General features: G+C 43.1%; 1 protein-coding gene across 2 annotated transcripts; it reads left to right on the top strand.

Annotated features, from left to right (window-relative positions):
- The first annotated feature begins 18 nt into the window (after positions 1 to 18).
- On the top strand, positions 19 to 15,726 carry Grsf1 (G-rich RNA sequence binding factor 1). Of its 2 annotated transcripts, none has more exons than XM_028752618.1 (10): positions 19 to 426; positions 2,324 to 2,477; positions 3,490 to 3,645; positions 4,368 to 4,511; positions 5,257 to 5,392; positions 9,274 to 9,458; positions 10,817 to 10,938; positions 11,757 to 11,892; positions 12,432 to 12,507; positions 14,534 to 15,726. In XM_028752618.1, the coding sequence occupies exons 1-9, from the start codon at positions 73 to 75 to the stop codon at positions 12,479 to 12,481; spliced, it is 1,437 nt and encodes a 478-aa protein (XP_028608451.1). In that variant the 5' UTR covers positions 19 to 72; the 3' UTR covers positions 12,482 to 12,507; positions 14,534 to 15,726. The 2 variants fall into 2 exon arrangements, with proteins under 2 accessions (XP_028608451.1, XP_028608452.1); XM_028752619.1 differs by lacking the exon at positions 19 to 426 and adding an exon at positions 614 to 694.
- Positions 15,727 to 16,500: the final 774 nt, after the last annotated feature.

The raw sequence follows: 16,500 nt of genomic DNA, 5'->3' as shown, positions 1-16,500 counted from the left end.
GCCCTGGATTCCACTTCCCCTCCGCTCGCGCCACAGCGGCAACCTCCAGGCCCCGTGCCGCCTCAGGAGCCGATGGCCGGGACGCGCTGGGTGCTAGGAGCGTTGCTCCGGGGCTGCGGCTGCAACTGCAGCAGCTGCCGGCGGACGGGCGCCGCCTGCCTGCCCTTCTATTCGGCCGCCGGCACCTTCCCGTCCGGCGTCTCTGGCCGCCGCCGCCTGCTGCTGCTTCTCGGGGCCGCCGCGGCCGCCGCTTCGCAGACGCGGGGCCTGCAGCTCGGGCCTGCGGCCGCCGGGAGACTGGCGGGTCTCGTCCCTGTCCGGCCCTCCGCCGCCGCGGCCGCCGCCGCGTCCTACTCGGCCCTGCGCGCCCCGCTGCTTCCGCGATCGCTGGCGGCCGCCGCGGGCCCGACGCGGGGTTACAGCCAGGTACGTGGCGGCGCGCGCGCGGGACCCTCGGCGGCCGCGCGCCCGCGTCCGTCTGTCCGCGAGCGCCTCGCGTGCGCGCCCGGGGATCCGCGGCACGCACCGCACCCCCGCCTCCCTCCCGCTCCGCCGTCCTATTGGGCACGGGAACAAGGGACGCTCTCCCGGCCCCAGCTCTTCTCCTTGTTTTGTTCCCTCCGAGTCTGGGCGGTTGGGCAGTGTAAGTGTGGCTGGGGTGAATGTAGAGGCCTTGTTTCCCGCCGGGCCCATGGTAGGTTTTGGGGGGGCCGCCGATGCCCCCACCCCGCCTACCCCCTAGCCTTATGCCCGCTGGAGGTGAAGCTGAGAGGCAGGAGCCCGCGGAGGGTAGGGGCCGGCCGTGCGTGCGGTGGGAGCCCGTAGGCCGGGCGGCTCGGGCCTCCTCGGCCGGCCACCGACGCGCAGCCCCGCGCGCACGGGAGCGTGGGCTATCCTGGGGACGGCCCCCCGCGCGCCCCTCTCTCGCGTCCGCGGGGAGAGGCGAGCGACCTGACTGAAGGTCACCTCTGCAAGTCCAGTCGCCTTGACAGAAGGACCTTTGGTGCAGCGGGGCTCAGCGGACGCGGAGACCGTGGGAAAGTGGGAGAGAACGCGTGTGGGGCGAGGGGCTTCCGTGGGTGAGGATGAGGGGGGCTCAGTTGTGACTTCAGGATCTTTATTTGTTCCCTGTCTTCCCAGAAAGACATTATAGGAATTCATATTGCAAATATTTTGTCTTCTGCAAATGTGAACATTTCTCTTGCGGCGTATGTGGCATCCGGGAAGTGTCTGCTTGCTTTGGGCTACCTAACCCCTATTGCAACCGGCCATGTTTATCTTAATTCAGTTTTTCGTCTGCTTGAATTAGTGATATCTGGGTGGTTCATCTGCATGGCTGATGTCTGCCAGTAGCTGAGCTTATTGATTTGAATCCCGGTCCAATACTTTTTGCTGCACTTTTTTTTTTTTTTTTTTGGTAAAAACCTGAGATGTTTATGGGATTCTGGGGGAACAGAGAAAGTAGCTGTGTCTGAGGCCCCTGCCACTTGTCTCTGCTGTTGGCTTTTCTGTTCTTTCTCTTATTCTCTTGCTTTTACATTAGTCTTTTCAAGATGTTTACCCATGTCCCAATATGTCTTCTTATTTATTAACTTTGTCCACCAAGCAAAATGTCCCTTCATAGTGCCCAACACACAATAGCCAGCTGCTGTGTGTTCCGTTTGCCTTTGGCTTTTATTTTTACCGTCCAGTTTTGACAAATGTGTATGCTATTTTTCAGATGCTACTACTTACCCCCGCCTCTCAAATTGGAATGTCCTGTCTTTTATATTTCCCATCTTTATTCTTTTTTTTTCCTGTAGTTTTCTTTTTAAATTTACAGGATTTTGTACTTACACTTACAGCATATTGTTCTGTCTCTTGCCTTGTTCCACATGGTCAGTGCTTTCAGACGATGATCTGATGCTGTGTTTCGTGTGTATGGGGCAATTTTCGATTAAGTGGTATAATTTGTCATTGTATGTCTTTTAATGAAAGTATTGTTACTCTCAGTGCTTGGAAGGCAGACCTGTCTTTACTGGGAGCACTGTCACCAGAATACACTTGCATATTGCCTTAGGATCTAAAATATAAATGTAAACCAAGCCATGTTGGCATAGCTAGCCTGTCACCAGCACTCGGGAGACTGTGGCAGGATGGTGGTGCGTTTGGGGTAGCCTGGGCCACATGGAGAGACACTCTTCTAAAGAAACAAAACCAGAGGGTGGAGAAGTGTGCTTCTCACCTCTGAAATAATCTCATCTGTATCTGTTTGTAGAGGTAAGCGCTTTTCTAAATAGGTTGTCTAAGAAATGTCTTTACAGTTCTTTTTTTTTCTTGAAAGGAGTCCAAAACTACCTACCTGGAAGACCTCTCACCACTACCTGAGTACGAACTGAGCCCATCCAAGCTAAAAGAGGTGGATGATGTTTACCTCATCCGCGCTCAGGGACTGCCTTGGTCCTGCACGGTGGAAGATGTTCTTAACTTTTTCTCAGGTATATCTTAACGTGTGTTTTAAATATGCAGTTTGGTTGAAGGCAGCTCTGAGGGTGAGGGATGGTCCGGCTGAGACCTTTTCATACCATGTGCTGATGGGTGTGTACGTAGTACATACAGATTTCAGACTGAATATAACAGGTAAATAATGCTGAAATTCCAGAGTGTGACGTCGCTTAACAGTCATACGTGCAGTTTACTACGTGCATAACTAAAGGCTAAACCCGTCCGTGGGAATTTGTAGAAGAGTAGCCATTCATGCTGTGCATTCATACATTGAACTGAGTTCTCTTTCATATGTTTGAGAGATTTCCCACTGTGTGGTCAGTTTTTAATTGCTACTATCTGACTATGATTTTAAGTCTTCCTCTTAAAACTGAATGTATCGCCTAATGTAAACATGATGGTGTCATGCGAATCAGACATTCTATAAGCCACCACTGATTATGTGTTGGCAGTTTAAAGTTGTCTTTGTTTTAAGGAAAGGGGGGGGGAGTTAGATTATTTGTAATGATTACTTTGCAGAAAGTACTTTATGGATATGTTTTTAAAGGAAGACAATCAAGAAAAAGTTTCAGTTGCTGTTGGAAAATAATGAGCTTCTGTGCTTGGTTTGCTTTTTTTTTTTTTAAATGTGCCCCCTCCCACCAACACTCTCTTTGCATAGCCCTCGGTGTCTTGAAGCTCACTCTGTAGACCAGGCTGGCCTCAAACTCAGAGATCTGCCTGCCTCTGCTTCCTGAGTGCTGGGATTAAAGTTGTACAGCACCTATCTTTTCTACTTGGAACATTTTTAGACTGCCACCTTCATTAGCATTTGGATGGTTTCAGTGCCTGAGTTTATATATAGAATCTGGGAGAAGTTGGGGTAGGGGAAATAATATGGTAAAAGTGTATCTGAAGAGTGAAGGATTCGGTAAGCGATTTTTGGTTCCTGTGTTGCTGTGATGTGGAAAATTGAGACAAAAACTTTGACTTCTGTGTTTAATGACTCTAATCGTATATTTTTAGACTGCAGGATCCGAAACGGTGAGAATGGAGTACATTTCCTCCTAAATAGAGACGGGAAACGGAGGGGCGACGCCTTGATTGAGATGCAGTCGGAACAGGATGTCCATAAGGCCTTAGAAAAGCACCGGATGTACATGGGGCAGCGGTATGTGGAAGGTGGGTGACCGCGGGTCTGACTTTGGGGTCTTTGAGACTTTAAACTTTTCAAGGCAGTGGTGGTATAACATTTAACAGTGGTACAGTAGTTAAATGTTACATATCTTAAAGATCTCAGCTTACTGTTAGAATTAGGTTTCATCATGACATTTTTCAAACGGAATTTTAGCTAATATTTTATAACTTGTGAAAGTGATAAGTGTGTGTGTGTGTGTGTAATATGGATATGAGTGCTGGGGCCCTGACGGTGACAAGTGTCAGCTGGATCTAGCAGGTTGTGAGCTAGCTACCTGATCTGGTTTCGAAAACCAAACTTGAATCCTCCTGGAAAAGCCACCTCTTCAGCTCTGTTTCTTTTTAAAAAATAGGTTTCAAGTGTGTGTGTGTGTGTATGTATTTACGGATGATATGTGGTATCCACATGGGGATACCAGAAGACAACTCTAGAATGTTGAATCTTTCCTTCTGGTGTGGGTTCTATCACATTTGGAACTGCTGAACCATCTCCCTGGCTCAATCTCGGTTATTAAGTCTATAGAATAAAAGTATTGCCCAAGTCTATCCTAAAGTTCTGAGGATTAAATAGTTTATGCCTGGAGCACGGTATATATTCAGTGGTTGTTACTTGTTAAATTCTTGACAGAAATTCACAAAGATTAAAACTATAATGTTGAATTCAAGTAGCAGTGTATTTATCTTTCTGTGTGTGCTTTTCTTTGTAGTGTATGAAATAAACAACGAAGATGTGGATGCCTTAATGAAGAGCCTGCAGGTCAAGCCTTCGCCTCCACTCAGTGACGGTGTGGTCCGCCTGAGAGGGCTTCCTTACAGCTGCAATGAAAAGGACATTGTGGACTTCTTTGCCGGTGGGTGGCAGTGATGTCATGTTTGGACTTACAGTTTCTTCCTGTCATTATTCTTCCTTTTGTACCTTTGAAGTGTTTCGGTCTTTCAGGCAGACCTTTCGGGATGTCAACTTTCAGAATAGTTTCATAACATTTGTTTAACTATGAAGAAACTGTTTTCTTAAAATAGTGGTCACACTTCTCCAAGACAGTAATCATTTACATGACTTAACACCGTCTGGTGGGCTGGGGGCTGTAGCTCAGTGGTGGAATGCTTGCTTAGCAGTCTCAGAGCCCTGCATTGCATCCCAGTACCACATAACTGTGTATGGCGCTACACACCTGTAATCTCAGCACCAGGGGGAGATGAGGTTAAAGATCTGTCACAACATAAGGCTTTTATGTGGACACTGGAGATCCAAACTTAGAAGAAGAAGCAGTATCTAACTTCTGGCTACAAAATATGCCTGTCAGTAACTTTGCTTGTTTAAAAAATGTCTCCTAAAATATAACCAGTCATCCCCTTGCTTCCCCCCAAAAAAACTAAGGAGAACTTTGAGAGAGATAAACTATATCTGTAACATTCTCCGGGCTCCTGACAAGCACTGAGTTTTTAGTTACATAATGAATGTTTGTCCTTGAACATGTACAGCTTTGAAGTTGGCGAATAATACCTAAATGTTACAGTGCATGAGTAAGCTTGTTAAGTCCAGCGGAGAAAGCTCTTGTTGGCAGCACTAATGTGTACGTTGTCTTCGTATCCTAGGACTGAACATAGTGGACATTACCTTTGTGATGGACTATAAAGGGAGAAGAAAAACAGGGGAAGCCTATGTACAGTTTGAAGAACCAGAAATGGCCAACCAAGCGCTTCTAAAGCACAGGGAAGAAATTGGTAACCGGTGAGTGAAGCAGCTGTTGGCAGAGGTGCCAGGTCATTGTGATGAGTGCATTGTACCATCCCTGTCATGTTATCCAAACGTGTTAAACCAGGGATACCACAGTGAGCCACTAAATGCTCATCATTCAAAATAATTGCTCTGATATGTTGAGTTCTAGGTGAGAGGTAGTCCTGTAAAATCCAAGTCTTGCTGTGTTTAGTTTTTTTAGTATGGTTTTTAAAGAAATTTTCTTTCATAGCCACAGTATTTTCACGTCTGACAAAATTAGCACTGTCTTACTGTCTGTTAGCTGCCCATAATCACATCTTTCCATTTGTAACAAAAATACCTTTATAATTGACTTGTGTGAACCAGAATACGATAGGTCCCTACAGTACTTTTGATACTAATATGTTACTAATTTTAAGTCCCTCTCTGTTTTATGTGTGTTTGTGTGTAGTGTATTCATGTGTGTGCATGTTGTAGGTGTGCTTGTCCACCCATGTATGTGGAGGCTGGAGGCCAGGCGTTAACACTGTATCTTCCTCAGTCTCTCTCTACCTGTTTATTTGAGATGGGCCTCACCAAATCCAGAGCCTGCAGAGCAGCTAGACTGATGGCCAGCGAGCCCTGCCTGCTCCCTCTCAGCTCTGAGGTTAAAGCTCTGTCACCACATCTGGCTTCTGTGTGGATCTGGAGGTCCAAACTCAGAGCCTTATGCGTGTGCAGCAAGCACTTAGCCATCTGAACTTTCTCCCTAGCTCCATCCCTCTCTTTTTAAAATTGTGATTGGCTTTTAAAGAAGTTGTGTCAGTTGTCTTGTACACTGACATGGTCATATCACGTTAGAGAGTATGTAATGAGGTTGGAGGCCATGTTTGTATCAGCGTGTATGTAATGAGGTAGATGTGTGTTTGAGTTTTGCAGATCTAGTAAAAATGCATACTTTTAAATTACTGTTCTGTTACGTTCCTTAGGATTCCTTTTAGATGTGTTTAAGTTGTGCTCACATGCTTTATGTGTGCCTGATATCCAGGTTGGTCAAAAGAGGATGTCAGATGCCCTGGAAGTGGAGTTGGGGTGGTTGCGAGCCACCTGGGTGGCTGGGTGCTGGGTAATGAACTAGGACCTCTGCGGGAACAAGTGCTTTTACCTGCTCAGCTGCCTCCAGTCTGACTGCCGAGCCTCCGGCTGGTCTGCCGCCTTTTACTTAGCTCTTTTTAAAATTAAATGTAAACCTAACGTGTTTCAGGATACCCCCCCCCTTTTTAAAGATTCATTTATTCATGTATTTTATGTATATGGGTGCTCTGTCTTCAAGCACATCTGAAAAGAGAGCATCAGAGCCCATTACTGTGTAGTTGTTGGGTCTTGAACTCAGGATTTCTAGAAGATAAGTCAAGTGTTCTTAACCACTGAGCCATCTCTCCAGCCCTCAGGATCCCCTTAAAGAATTGATTCTAAGTTCTTTGGATCCTTTTTTTTTTTTTTTTTAAGATTGATTTACTTTTATTTTATGTGTATGAATGCTTTGCCTGCATGCATGTACACCACATGTGCTTCTTGTTAGATCTGGAGGAACTGGAGTTATAAATGGTTGTCAGCCACTGTATGCTGGAAATTGAGCTGGGAATTGAACCTGGCTTCTCTGCAAGAGCAAGTGTCCTAAACATTGGCACAAGGGTTTTCTGTATAGCCTAGACTGGCCTGGACCTTGCTAAATGGACCAGGCTAGCCTCAAACATGCCATCCTCCTGCCTTTGATTCCTGAATATTATGTGTGTGTCACCATTGCTGTCACTCAAAGCAGAGGTGTTCTTCTTAGTTGTCTGTCTTTCCCTGGGTTTTACGGATGGAATCTAGGGCTTTGAGCATGCTAGGGGAGGTACTCCGTCAGTGAGCTGAACTCAAGCTTATTCATTTACTGTGTAACCCAGGCTGGCCGTGAATTCTCTTTGACTTAAGGGACTTTTATTACTTATTTGTGTCTGTGTGTTCATTTGCATGCACATGTGTGCCAGAGCTTGTCTGTAGAGTCAGGACAGCCAGGACAACATGGAAGAGCTGGTTCTCTTGTTCCATCTTGTGTGTTCTGGAGATCAGAATCATATCAGCAGCCTTGGCAACAAGTGCCATTACCCACTGGGCCATCTCACTGGCCCCTGAACTTGATCCGTAGCCCAGGCTGGCCTGACCCTCTGATCGTTTTGTTTCTATGCCCAACTTCTGGGATTATAGTTATGTGCCAGTGTGTCTGATAGTATTTGTGATAATTTTTAAATTTCTTGTTAGCCACTTAGTTAAGTTCTGGAGAAGTTCTTCATAGCTTTTAGTGTTTCTATAGATTTGACTATGCAAAACTGAACTGTAAGCCCTTGAGGTTGTTAGTTATGGAAATACAAAACCTGTATTAGTCCGCTTTTATTGCTATAAGAAATAGGGTATGCTAACTTTCTAAAAGAATAGGCTTATTTAGTTCCAAGTTTTAGATGCTTAAAAGTCCAGTGTGATGAGGTTTTGGAATCCAGCCCCTCACAACCTTCCCAGGGAATGCTGGCCAAGAGCATTTTAGTATGGGGATAAAAAAGTTGTATTTTACGTTGTGAGGGACAGCTTGGCAGTTTAAAGTGTTTACTCAGTAGCCTGACTACCGGACCTGAGTTTAATCCCCTAAACCCTGTCAAGGAGGAAGGAGAAAACAGATTCCAGCAAATTATTCTCTGACCTCTACACATACACTAATACTTGACAGATTCACATAATGATAATAAAATTTAAAAAAATACATATCTGGGGAAAGGAAGCTATATAATGACTCAGAGAGATTATGGTCAGACTTAGAGCTTTCTGGTGTCCTGATTCTGGAAGACACCTGTGTTCCCTTCCATGGTCAAGGCCCCAAATGACCAAAAGCTCCCACTGGTTTCTTCTGTTCATGGCCCCACAGTGTCCCCCATTACTCTTACCATGGGAATCAGTTTCTCGACTAAGAACCTTCTTAGGACAAATAGCAAACAGAGCTTGGGAGATTTTCTTTATTTCTGTTTTGAGACAGGCTCTCACTGTAGCTTGAGCTGGCATAGAATTCACTGTGCAGCCTACTCTGGCCTTGAACTTTTGAGTGAGCACCTTTCCAGTGCTGGGATTACAGTATGTGCCGCCATGACTTAACTTTAGTTGTTCTCATGAGGCAGAAGAATACTGTTAGAAAACATTTGTGTCTGTTCACACACGTTTTCTTTTATGAGTAGCTGGGATATGATGTTAGCTTATGAGTCATTCCCTTGAAACCATTTACAGTCATGTAAGTACTATGAAGATTAAACCTTAATAAGCTCTTTCAAAAAACACATTTAAAAACTGTATAAATAAAAAATACCATATATAAATAAAATATAAATATATAAATGTATAAATAAAAAATACCATATATATAAAACATCCATAAGTGATATTTTGGGGGCAAAAAATTAGCATGTTGACCTATTCTGCTGAAAGAGCATTCTCATAAAGTAATATGTAGATGGATTTTTTAATTCTTGTCCTTGTCTTTGAATATCCATGTTTTATAAGCTGTGGAAATACAATATACCTGATTATTTTAAAATATTGGAGCGAGTGTACGCGCGTGTGTGTGTGTGCACGTTTGAATGCATATATCTGTACAAGGTGCCCCAAGACTCCAGAAGAGGATGCTGGATTCCCTTGTTCTGAGGCTGTAGGTGATTGTGAGCTGCCCCATGTGGGTGCTGGGAACTGAACAGTGGGTCCTCTGGAGGAGCAGCAAGTGCTCTTAACTGCTGAGCCATCTCTCTACTCACACAGACCTAATTATTAAGTTTGCTGTACACATCTTTAAGTTACCTTATGTCATCTATGCCTTTTCATTTTGTTTGTTTTAGATACATAGAGATATTTCCAAGCAGAAGGAATGAAGTTCGAGCACACATTGGATCTCATAAAGGAAAGAAAATGTTGTCTTCTCCTACTACTAAATATATAACTGAACCAGGAGTGGTATTTGAGGAACATGAAGTAAATGAGGATATTCGGCCTATGACAGCTTTTGAAAGTGATAAAGAGATAGGTAATGTCTTGTCTCTTCTGAAGATTGCCTTGTACGTTTAGGTTTTGTTAAAACTGTTTTCATGGCTAGCTTGTATGTGAGGTTCAGAACAGGGGGATTGAGTTAAATATTGAATATGAGTGGAGAATGGACTTTATATACACAAAGGTTTAATTATCATGTTTCTAAGTACAGAGGTTGTTTGTGCTTTGTGTGCATTAGCTATGTGAATCCACTTGGCCATATGCGTGTGTGGGCGTCAGAGGACAACTTGCAGAGTTGGTCCTCTACCAGCTGACCCAGGAATAGGACTGAGGTCATCAGTGTGGACAGTGGCCACCTTTACTAACTGAACAGTCTTGACTGAAATTATTGTGTTTATGTTTTTAATTGATATATGTGTGTCTATACAATGTGCTAGTTCTGTGGAGGCCAAATGGCTTCCCTAGAGCTGGAGACACAAGCAATGGTGAACTTCCTGAAAGGGGTTCTGGGAACTGAACTTGGGTCCCCTGAGAAGTGCATGCTAGAGCTAGTAGCTCATGCTGACCTAGAGTAGTACACACCAACCACCAAGCCATCTCCGCAGTTCTTTCTGTTAGTTTTTATTACTATTATTTGTGGTGTGTGTGTGCCTGTGTGTGCCTGTCTGTCTGTCTGTCTGTCTGTATCTGTGTATCACATGGTATCTTCAGAGGCCAGAAGGGGCCTTCAGGCAGGGGGTTACAAATGGTTGTAAACCACCATGTAGGTGGGAATGGAACAGCCCACTGCTGGAGCTCTCACCTATGAGTGAGCAGTCACTCCGGCAGGCACCCCTTGCTTCTGTTTGTTGTGGTCATTTTGTAGACTGTCTCAAAGGCTAGGTAGTACAGACGGAACAAACAAAAGTAAAATGTCAGTGCTTAAGCTAAAGTGAAAATGATTCAGATAGAGAGCAGATGTGTGAACTAAGGAATTTTATTTGCTTCTGGATTGAATTCTTTGGGATCTTTGGAATTGGAAAGTGCTTACAAACCCTGTGCTCTGGGCTTTCCTGACACCGAATTTGCTACTTTTTTGTTTGTTTGTTTGCTTGTTTTTTAGAACCTACAACCAAGACAGTTCTCCTATTTTGCAATTTAATTCATGGTCATTTTATTGTCTAGTCACATGAGATAAATTCTTCATTTGGGAATGGTTTGAGGTCCTAAGTGCTTTTAATGGCTGTTCAGGTGACAGCTGTTAAGTAGCAGAAATTTCAGGTTTTGGCCTTTAAAGCCCATGTACTCTGGTTCAGGATGAATTGAGGACTTTGACTTAAAGGTCATATCTAATTATAATCTGCTAATAGCTCTGGAGGGTTTGTGTCCTTAACAGTGTTTTCTGTTCTTCCTCAGAATCGCCTAAGGAGATGTCAGAAAAACTTCCAGAGGCTGTTGACTTTGGAACTCTGCCTTCCCTGCATTTTGTCCACATGAGAGGATTGCCTTTCCAAACCAATCCCCAAGACATTATAAATGTGTGTGGTACTAAGCTTTGTGTCCATAGGTTTGCACAATCTAAAATGGGACGTGGAGTAATTTGAGGGATGTTGGGAAACGGTTTCTGCCATGTCCTTTTAGCCACCATCTCCCTCCTTGCTGAAGCTCCCTCCATCCCCTGTAGCTGTGGTACATGATTTATGCAGGACCCGTGTGGGAGCCCAGGCGTTTGAGGGCAGCTTGGGCAGTGTAGTTAGATTGGCTCACTTCAAAAAAGTGTGCCTTTGTATTATTATAATTGAAAGGAAAAAAAACCCCAAAAAACAAAAAACCATCAGGCCAATAGTAAGTTGGAGGTTTAATAATCAGAATAAGCCAGTTTGATACATTTACTTCTAGTTCAGGCACTGAGACTTGGGCTACCAGTACAGAGCAACTATTGCATGTTCCATGACATCAGTGTCCAGATGCTCCTGTCACAAGTTGAAAGTGCACTGCATACAACTGACCTGCTGAACCTGGCTCAGCAATCCTGACTCTGGAGTAATTGTTCTCAAGGTTGCCTGGGAAGTTTGTTATGCTGCCACTTGGCAACATCTTTTAAAAAAACTATTGTGTGGAATTTTGGGGGAGAGGTGGTAAGAAGAGGGGGTGTTCATGGCATGTGTATGGAGATCAGATCAGGGATTGGAGTTGGGGGGGGGGTAATGTGCCTGTACTTGCTGAGTCATCTCACAGGCTGGCTCCCAGCATCATGACTCAGTAGACTGTATTACCAGCCAGGGAGAAGAGGGACAAAGCTACAAAGCTACAAAGCTACAGTGCATAATTGGGTTGTTTGTTTGCCCTCGGTTAGTTCTTTGCTCCACTGAAGCCTGTGAGAATCATCATGGAATACAGCTCCAGTGGGAAGGCCACTGGAGAAGCTGACGTGCACTTTGATACCCATGAGGATGCTGTTGCAGCCATGCTCAAGGATCGGTCCCATATCCGTAAGTCTGCCCACTGTTTTCTTGTCGTGATGCTTTGTTTATGCATTTGGGAATTGGCCTAGAATTTTTTCCTTTGGAAAAACTGCATTCATTTTAGTACTATTAACTTGAAGATAAAAGATCAAAATTTGTCTTCTGATTATTTTGCATATTTATATTTCTGTCTAGTGTTTTGTTTTTTTTAATTTTGTGTATTTGGTTAGCCTGAGGCTCTCTCATTTTGTATCGTAGACCAGAGTTAAATCTCTTCCCTCAGGCTCCTGTACACCAGGATTACAGGTTAGGCTAGCACACCTATGTATTGCTATCATTTTGAGGTAGATACTGTTGTCTGGGCTGAGCTCAAATTGAAGGAGCACAAGTGACCTTCCACGTCAGCTCCAGCTAGCTGGGGATACAGCTGTGTGCCACTATACTTCGCTTTGTTTTATTTAGTTAGAGAAAAGTTAAAGGATCTGTGCTGCTGTCTGAAGTGTGATTAAAAAGGAGTTTAATGTTTTCAGACTTTGCAAAACTAACTTTTTTTTTTAAATATTCAGAACATAGGTATATTGAGCTGTTCCTAAATTCATGTCCTAAAGGAAAGTAAGACTTCAGCAGACCCCAGAAAATAAGGTAATTAAGCTACATCTGTGAAAAACCTGCAGTAATTAATAATCAACTCACTGATTGGTAATATGGTAGAAACCATTCTGTGTGACTGGACTTTTGGCTACTTTGTGCGTTTTTCTTTCTTCCACTGTTCTCCACCCTTTCAACCTCTCTAACACTAGGTAGGAGAGAAAGATCCCTGAATCTTTTTTGTTTCTTCTTCAACCATAAGTAATATCAAACAGCAACCAACCCTCCCAAACAACCAGTGACCAACCATAATCAACCAACAGCCCATCTGTGTGGCTCTAGCATTTATACACCCTCTGAAAAGTTCCCAGAATTCCAAATGTCACACAACTGCAGAAACTATCTGCAGTTGGCAAAATCACGCCCCTGCTAGCACGAGACAAATCATAGTCAGCTGCTGTGGACAATCTGAAGCAGCCTCGTATCCCATATCTGAGATTAAAACAAAAACATGTTCTTATAATATTTCTGTGTTTTTTAAAGAAACCAAAATGCCAGATTTGTCACTACAGTTCTCTTTTCAGTAAGGATCAATATAAAATATTTCTTAGAAATGTGATTATGTAGTGGCTTTAAGCATCATCCTCACATCATGGTATGGCTAAACTAATTGAATACTTTTACTAGCTGTAATCATAACAGAGAAAATGTATTTTAGCTTTTCATTCCTTTAAAACTTTACATTTTCCTCAGTTTTTTTAAAGTTTCATACTTGAGTGCTATATATTTACATCTTTTCTATCCTTCCTCTCACATTAGTAGCTACTTCATTGATAATTGTTTTACACATGCGAGCGCGCGCTTATACACACACACACACACACACACACACACACACACACACACACGAGTGTCTTTCTCTCCCTCTCTTCCCCCACCACCTCTGTCTACCGAGTCCTTCTCGTGTTGCCTGTGTGTTTGTTAGCGTTGAACATCTGGGATTGGATATCCTGTCTGAGGTCTCATCTTAGAGAAAAGTGGTTCTTTTCTTGAGCAGCGATTGATTGCCTGTAGCTCTTCACCTAGGGTGGAGCCTTGTGAAATTTCCCCGTCTGTGTTGACATGTCATCTGCTGTTGTCACTATGCAGGCCTTGCGATGGCAGCCATGGTGCTGAGACTCATGCAGCCATCCCTCTTGTGTCTGGAAGACACTTGAGCAGGCTGCTGAGCCTCTGGCTCTTGTCCTTTTCTCACCCACTCCTAAGAGATGCTCCCTGAGCTGGAGGTGGGGCTTGTCTTGTGTTGTGCCTGTATCACTTGGGCCAGTCACACACACTTGTAGATTGTGGTTGTTGTAATAGCTCGTCTCCTGCGGGAAGTGTCTCTGGTGAGTGGTGAACATTATGCTGACATGCGCTATCACTGAGGCAGAGTTAATGCGGCACTGTTTGATTTTTCTCATGGTCAATTTGTGTATGTGTGTGTGTGTGTTTGGCTTTTTGAAAAAGAGTTTGTTATATAGCCTGAGCTGTCCTTGAACCTTTAATACTCTCAACTCAGTGTCTCAAGTGCTGGGGTTACAGGCATATCCACTGTACCTGGCTGTAAAATAAGCTTCTGTCTTAAGTACATGGTGAGATATTTAGGATAACTTACCCAAAACATTTTGCTAAATTTCTTGATATTTGTTCTCTTATATAAAGTGCCTTTTTTCTTTTATGTTTATTTCAATATATTGTATCACAGCCATTTTTCTGAAAGTAGTGATGGATTCTTGAAGGAACTTAGCTGTTTTGAAAATATAATTTTAGATCTACAGCTCTGATACATTATAGCTGTTAAACATGTAATATTAGCCCAGTTCTCTGCAAAATACAGTTTTGTGCTCATTTCTGGACTTATTCCAGGCTGTGTACATACACATGCCTAACTAATTTTCTTTACCTAATTTAATTGATTTGTGGGCTAATTTGCCCTAAATAGGGCAGGAGCTGAATTTTCATTTTAAGTGATGTGGGAAGACATGTATATGTCTTTCATTGTGACTAAACACATAACACGTTTGTTTCTTATTTTCAGGATGAAGCAGGAAGCATCTCATTTGCACATCTCTCTCTGGGACGTGGGATAAAAAGATCCAGTTGATTGGCAGCAACTGTTGGAGAAAGGATCTGTGTATCTTAGTGCTTTGTTTATACCGAGAACGATTCCGTTTGGGATTATGAGATAAGCTACAAATTTAAAACTCTGTTTAAACAGTCCAGGGTGTGATTGAGAAAGTCTGGGCTGTGTGATTTCATTTCCTGTCCTAGAGGACAGACTACAGATGTAAGGTGATGCTTCCATCCAGTGCTGCTCCTTAGATCCTTACTCTTGCTTGTTGTTGCCTATGATCGAGAGCTCTGATATAAAACTCATGGAATAAATTAATGGTGTATTTTTACCCAACACTCACCAAAGCAACAGAAGGTTTCAGAACTTTAATAAGCCAGTCTGATTTGGTCAAATAGTTTTTCATTTTATCTGTATTTGATTACTTAAGAACCACAGGTTAGTGAGTGTACATGATCACTCTGCAGTTATGTCTGTAGAAACACTTTGCCTCCCTTAGCCTTGACCTGAAGGCATTTAATGTTGGGGTCTGTCTGTCTGTGGCCTTCACATTTTTTTTTTTTTTTGGACAAATCTTAGGGCTATTAGGTTTGAAGTTGTTACATGACATATCAAAGCAGTCCAGACTGGTTAGGACATTAATAGCTTCACTTGGATTGAACAAGCTCTAGATAGGGAAAAACCTAATCTAAGTCTCCTCATTTGCTTTTCCAGTGGGGTAGCCATCCCATCTTTTAGAACAAGTAGGGATGCCTTGCTTACATAAACTAGCATTTCGTGTATAATTGTGTGAAGGGTCTATGGATAGAGCTGTATTTCTGTCACATTGTGACAGTCCCTTCTGCTTTAATACTAAATAGCTTGTTATTTAAATACTGGACAAAATGGCTGGCTTCAAAAATAGTCATTAATAAACTTAACTTTATGTATACCTGTGTAGAAGAATCAAAGTCCTGTATATTTTCTTTATCTTGTTCCTATTCTCAGGGTGACAGCTGCCACCAAGAGATAATAAATCTCACTCTTCAGATTGAATTTTCTGAGCTTCCAGCGGTGGTAACCTGGAAGAGACATGTATTGTTTAGTACACAGCCACCTGTGATTACCAGCTAAGGGGCAAAATTACTGTCCTGTAGACAATAAATGAAGGTTTGTTTCAAGTTGGAGTGTTTGTTACTAGAATGTAGGAGTCAACTTATTTTTTATTTATCAAGTCCTGATGTATTAATACGAGAAGAGATGGTTTCCAGGTGTGTTTAAAAAAAAAAATGAGTAAAGTGGCTTAGGGTTGGGTGTGGAAGCATGTCAGCTTTTAATCCCCACACAGTGGAGGCAGAGGTGGGCAAATGTCTGTAAGTTTGAGGCCAGAATGATCTCCATGTTGAGTTTTGGGCTAACCAGGGCTATGTATTGAGACTGTATCTCAAAAACAAAACAAGCCGTGGCTTAACTCCCTTAACAACACACCACTTAGACGGATGTTTTCATAAGGAGTTGACAGACCATGAGACTTGGTGTCTAGAGTTACAGATCTATCGGGGTGTGAGCTCTCTCTTCCACAGCTGGTCTCCGTTGGCTGTGGGAAAGATCGCTAAGTGTGCTGGCATTAAGCACTTTGCTTTGGATATGCTTGAAGGGATGTATAATGCCTCTCTCTGGAGGCTGAGTTCTCTGTTCAAAGCAAGTTGTAACATTGGGAAATTATGAACTGACATTCTCCAGGATTTCTCATAACTTAGGCCACTGAGTTAGTGATTGCTGATAAGTGTAGTTACTGGAAAAGAACCACATAATTGAATTCATTTATAATCATTTCATTTATAATCGTAGCACTCAAAAAGCTGAGGCAGGAGGATCACAAATTAAGAGTTCAGCGTGAGCTACGTAAGAGAAATCTTGTACCCTAAACTCCTAACTTTAAAAAGAAAAAACAT

This window comes from Grammomys surdaster, unplaced genomic scaffold (assembly GCF_004785775.1).
Source record: "Grammomys surdaster isolate TR1022 unplaced genomic scaffold, NIH_TR_1.0 125928, whole genome shotgun sequence".
NCBI classification, from domain to species: Eukaryota; Metazoa; Chordata; class Mammalia; order Rodentia; family Muridae; genus Grammomys; species Grammomys surdaster.
The sequence above is the reverse complement of the archived record's forward strand: the minus strand, read 5'-3'. Positions and strand labels throughout refer to the sequence as shown.

Excerpts from the sequence above, each read along its gene's own strand:
- Grsf1 (XM_028752618.1), top strand. The coding sequence starts at position 73 with ATGGCCGGGACGCGCTGGGTGCTAGGAGCGTTGCTCCGGGGCTGCGGC. Across the intron at positions 427-2,323 it reads CGACGCGGGGTTACAGCCAG|GAGTCCAAAACTACCTACCT; the intron begins GTACGTGGCGGC and ends TTTTCTTGAAAG. Across the intron at positions 10,939-11,756 it reads ATCCCCAAGACATTATAAAT|TTCTTTGCTCCACTGAAGCC; the intron begins GTGTGTGGTACT and ends GCCCTCGGTTAG.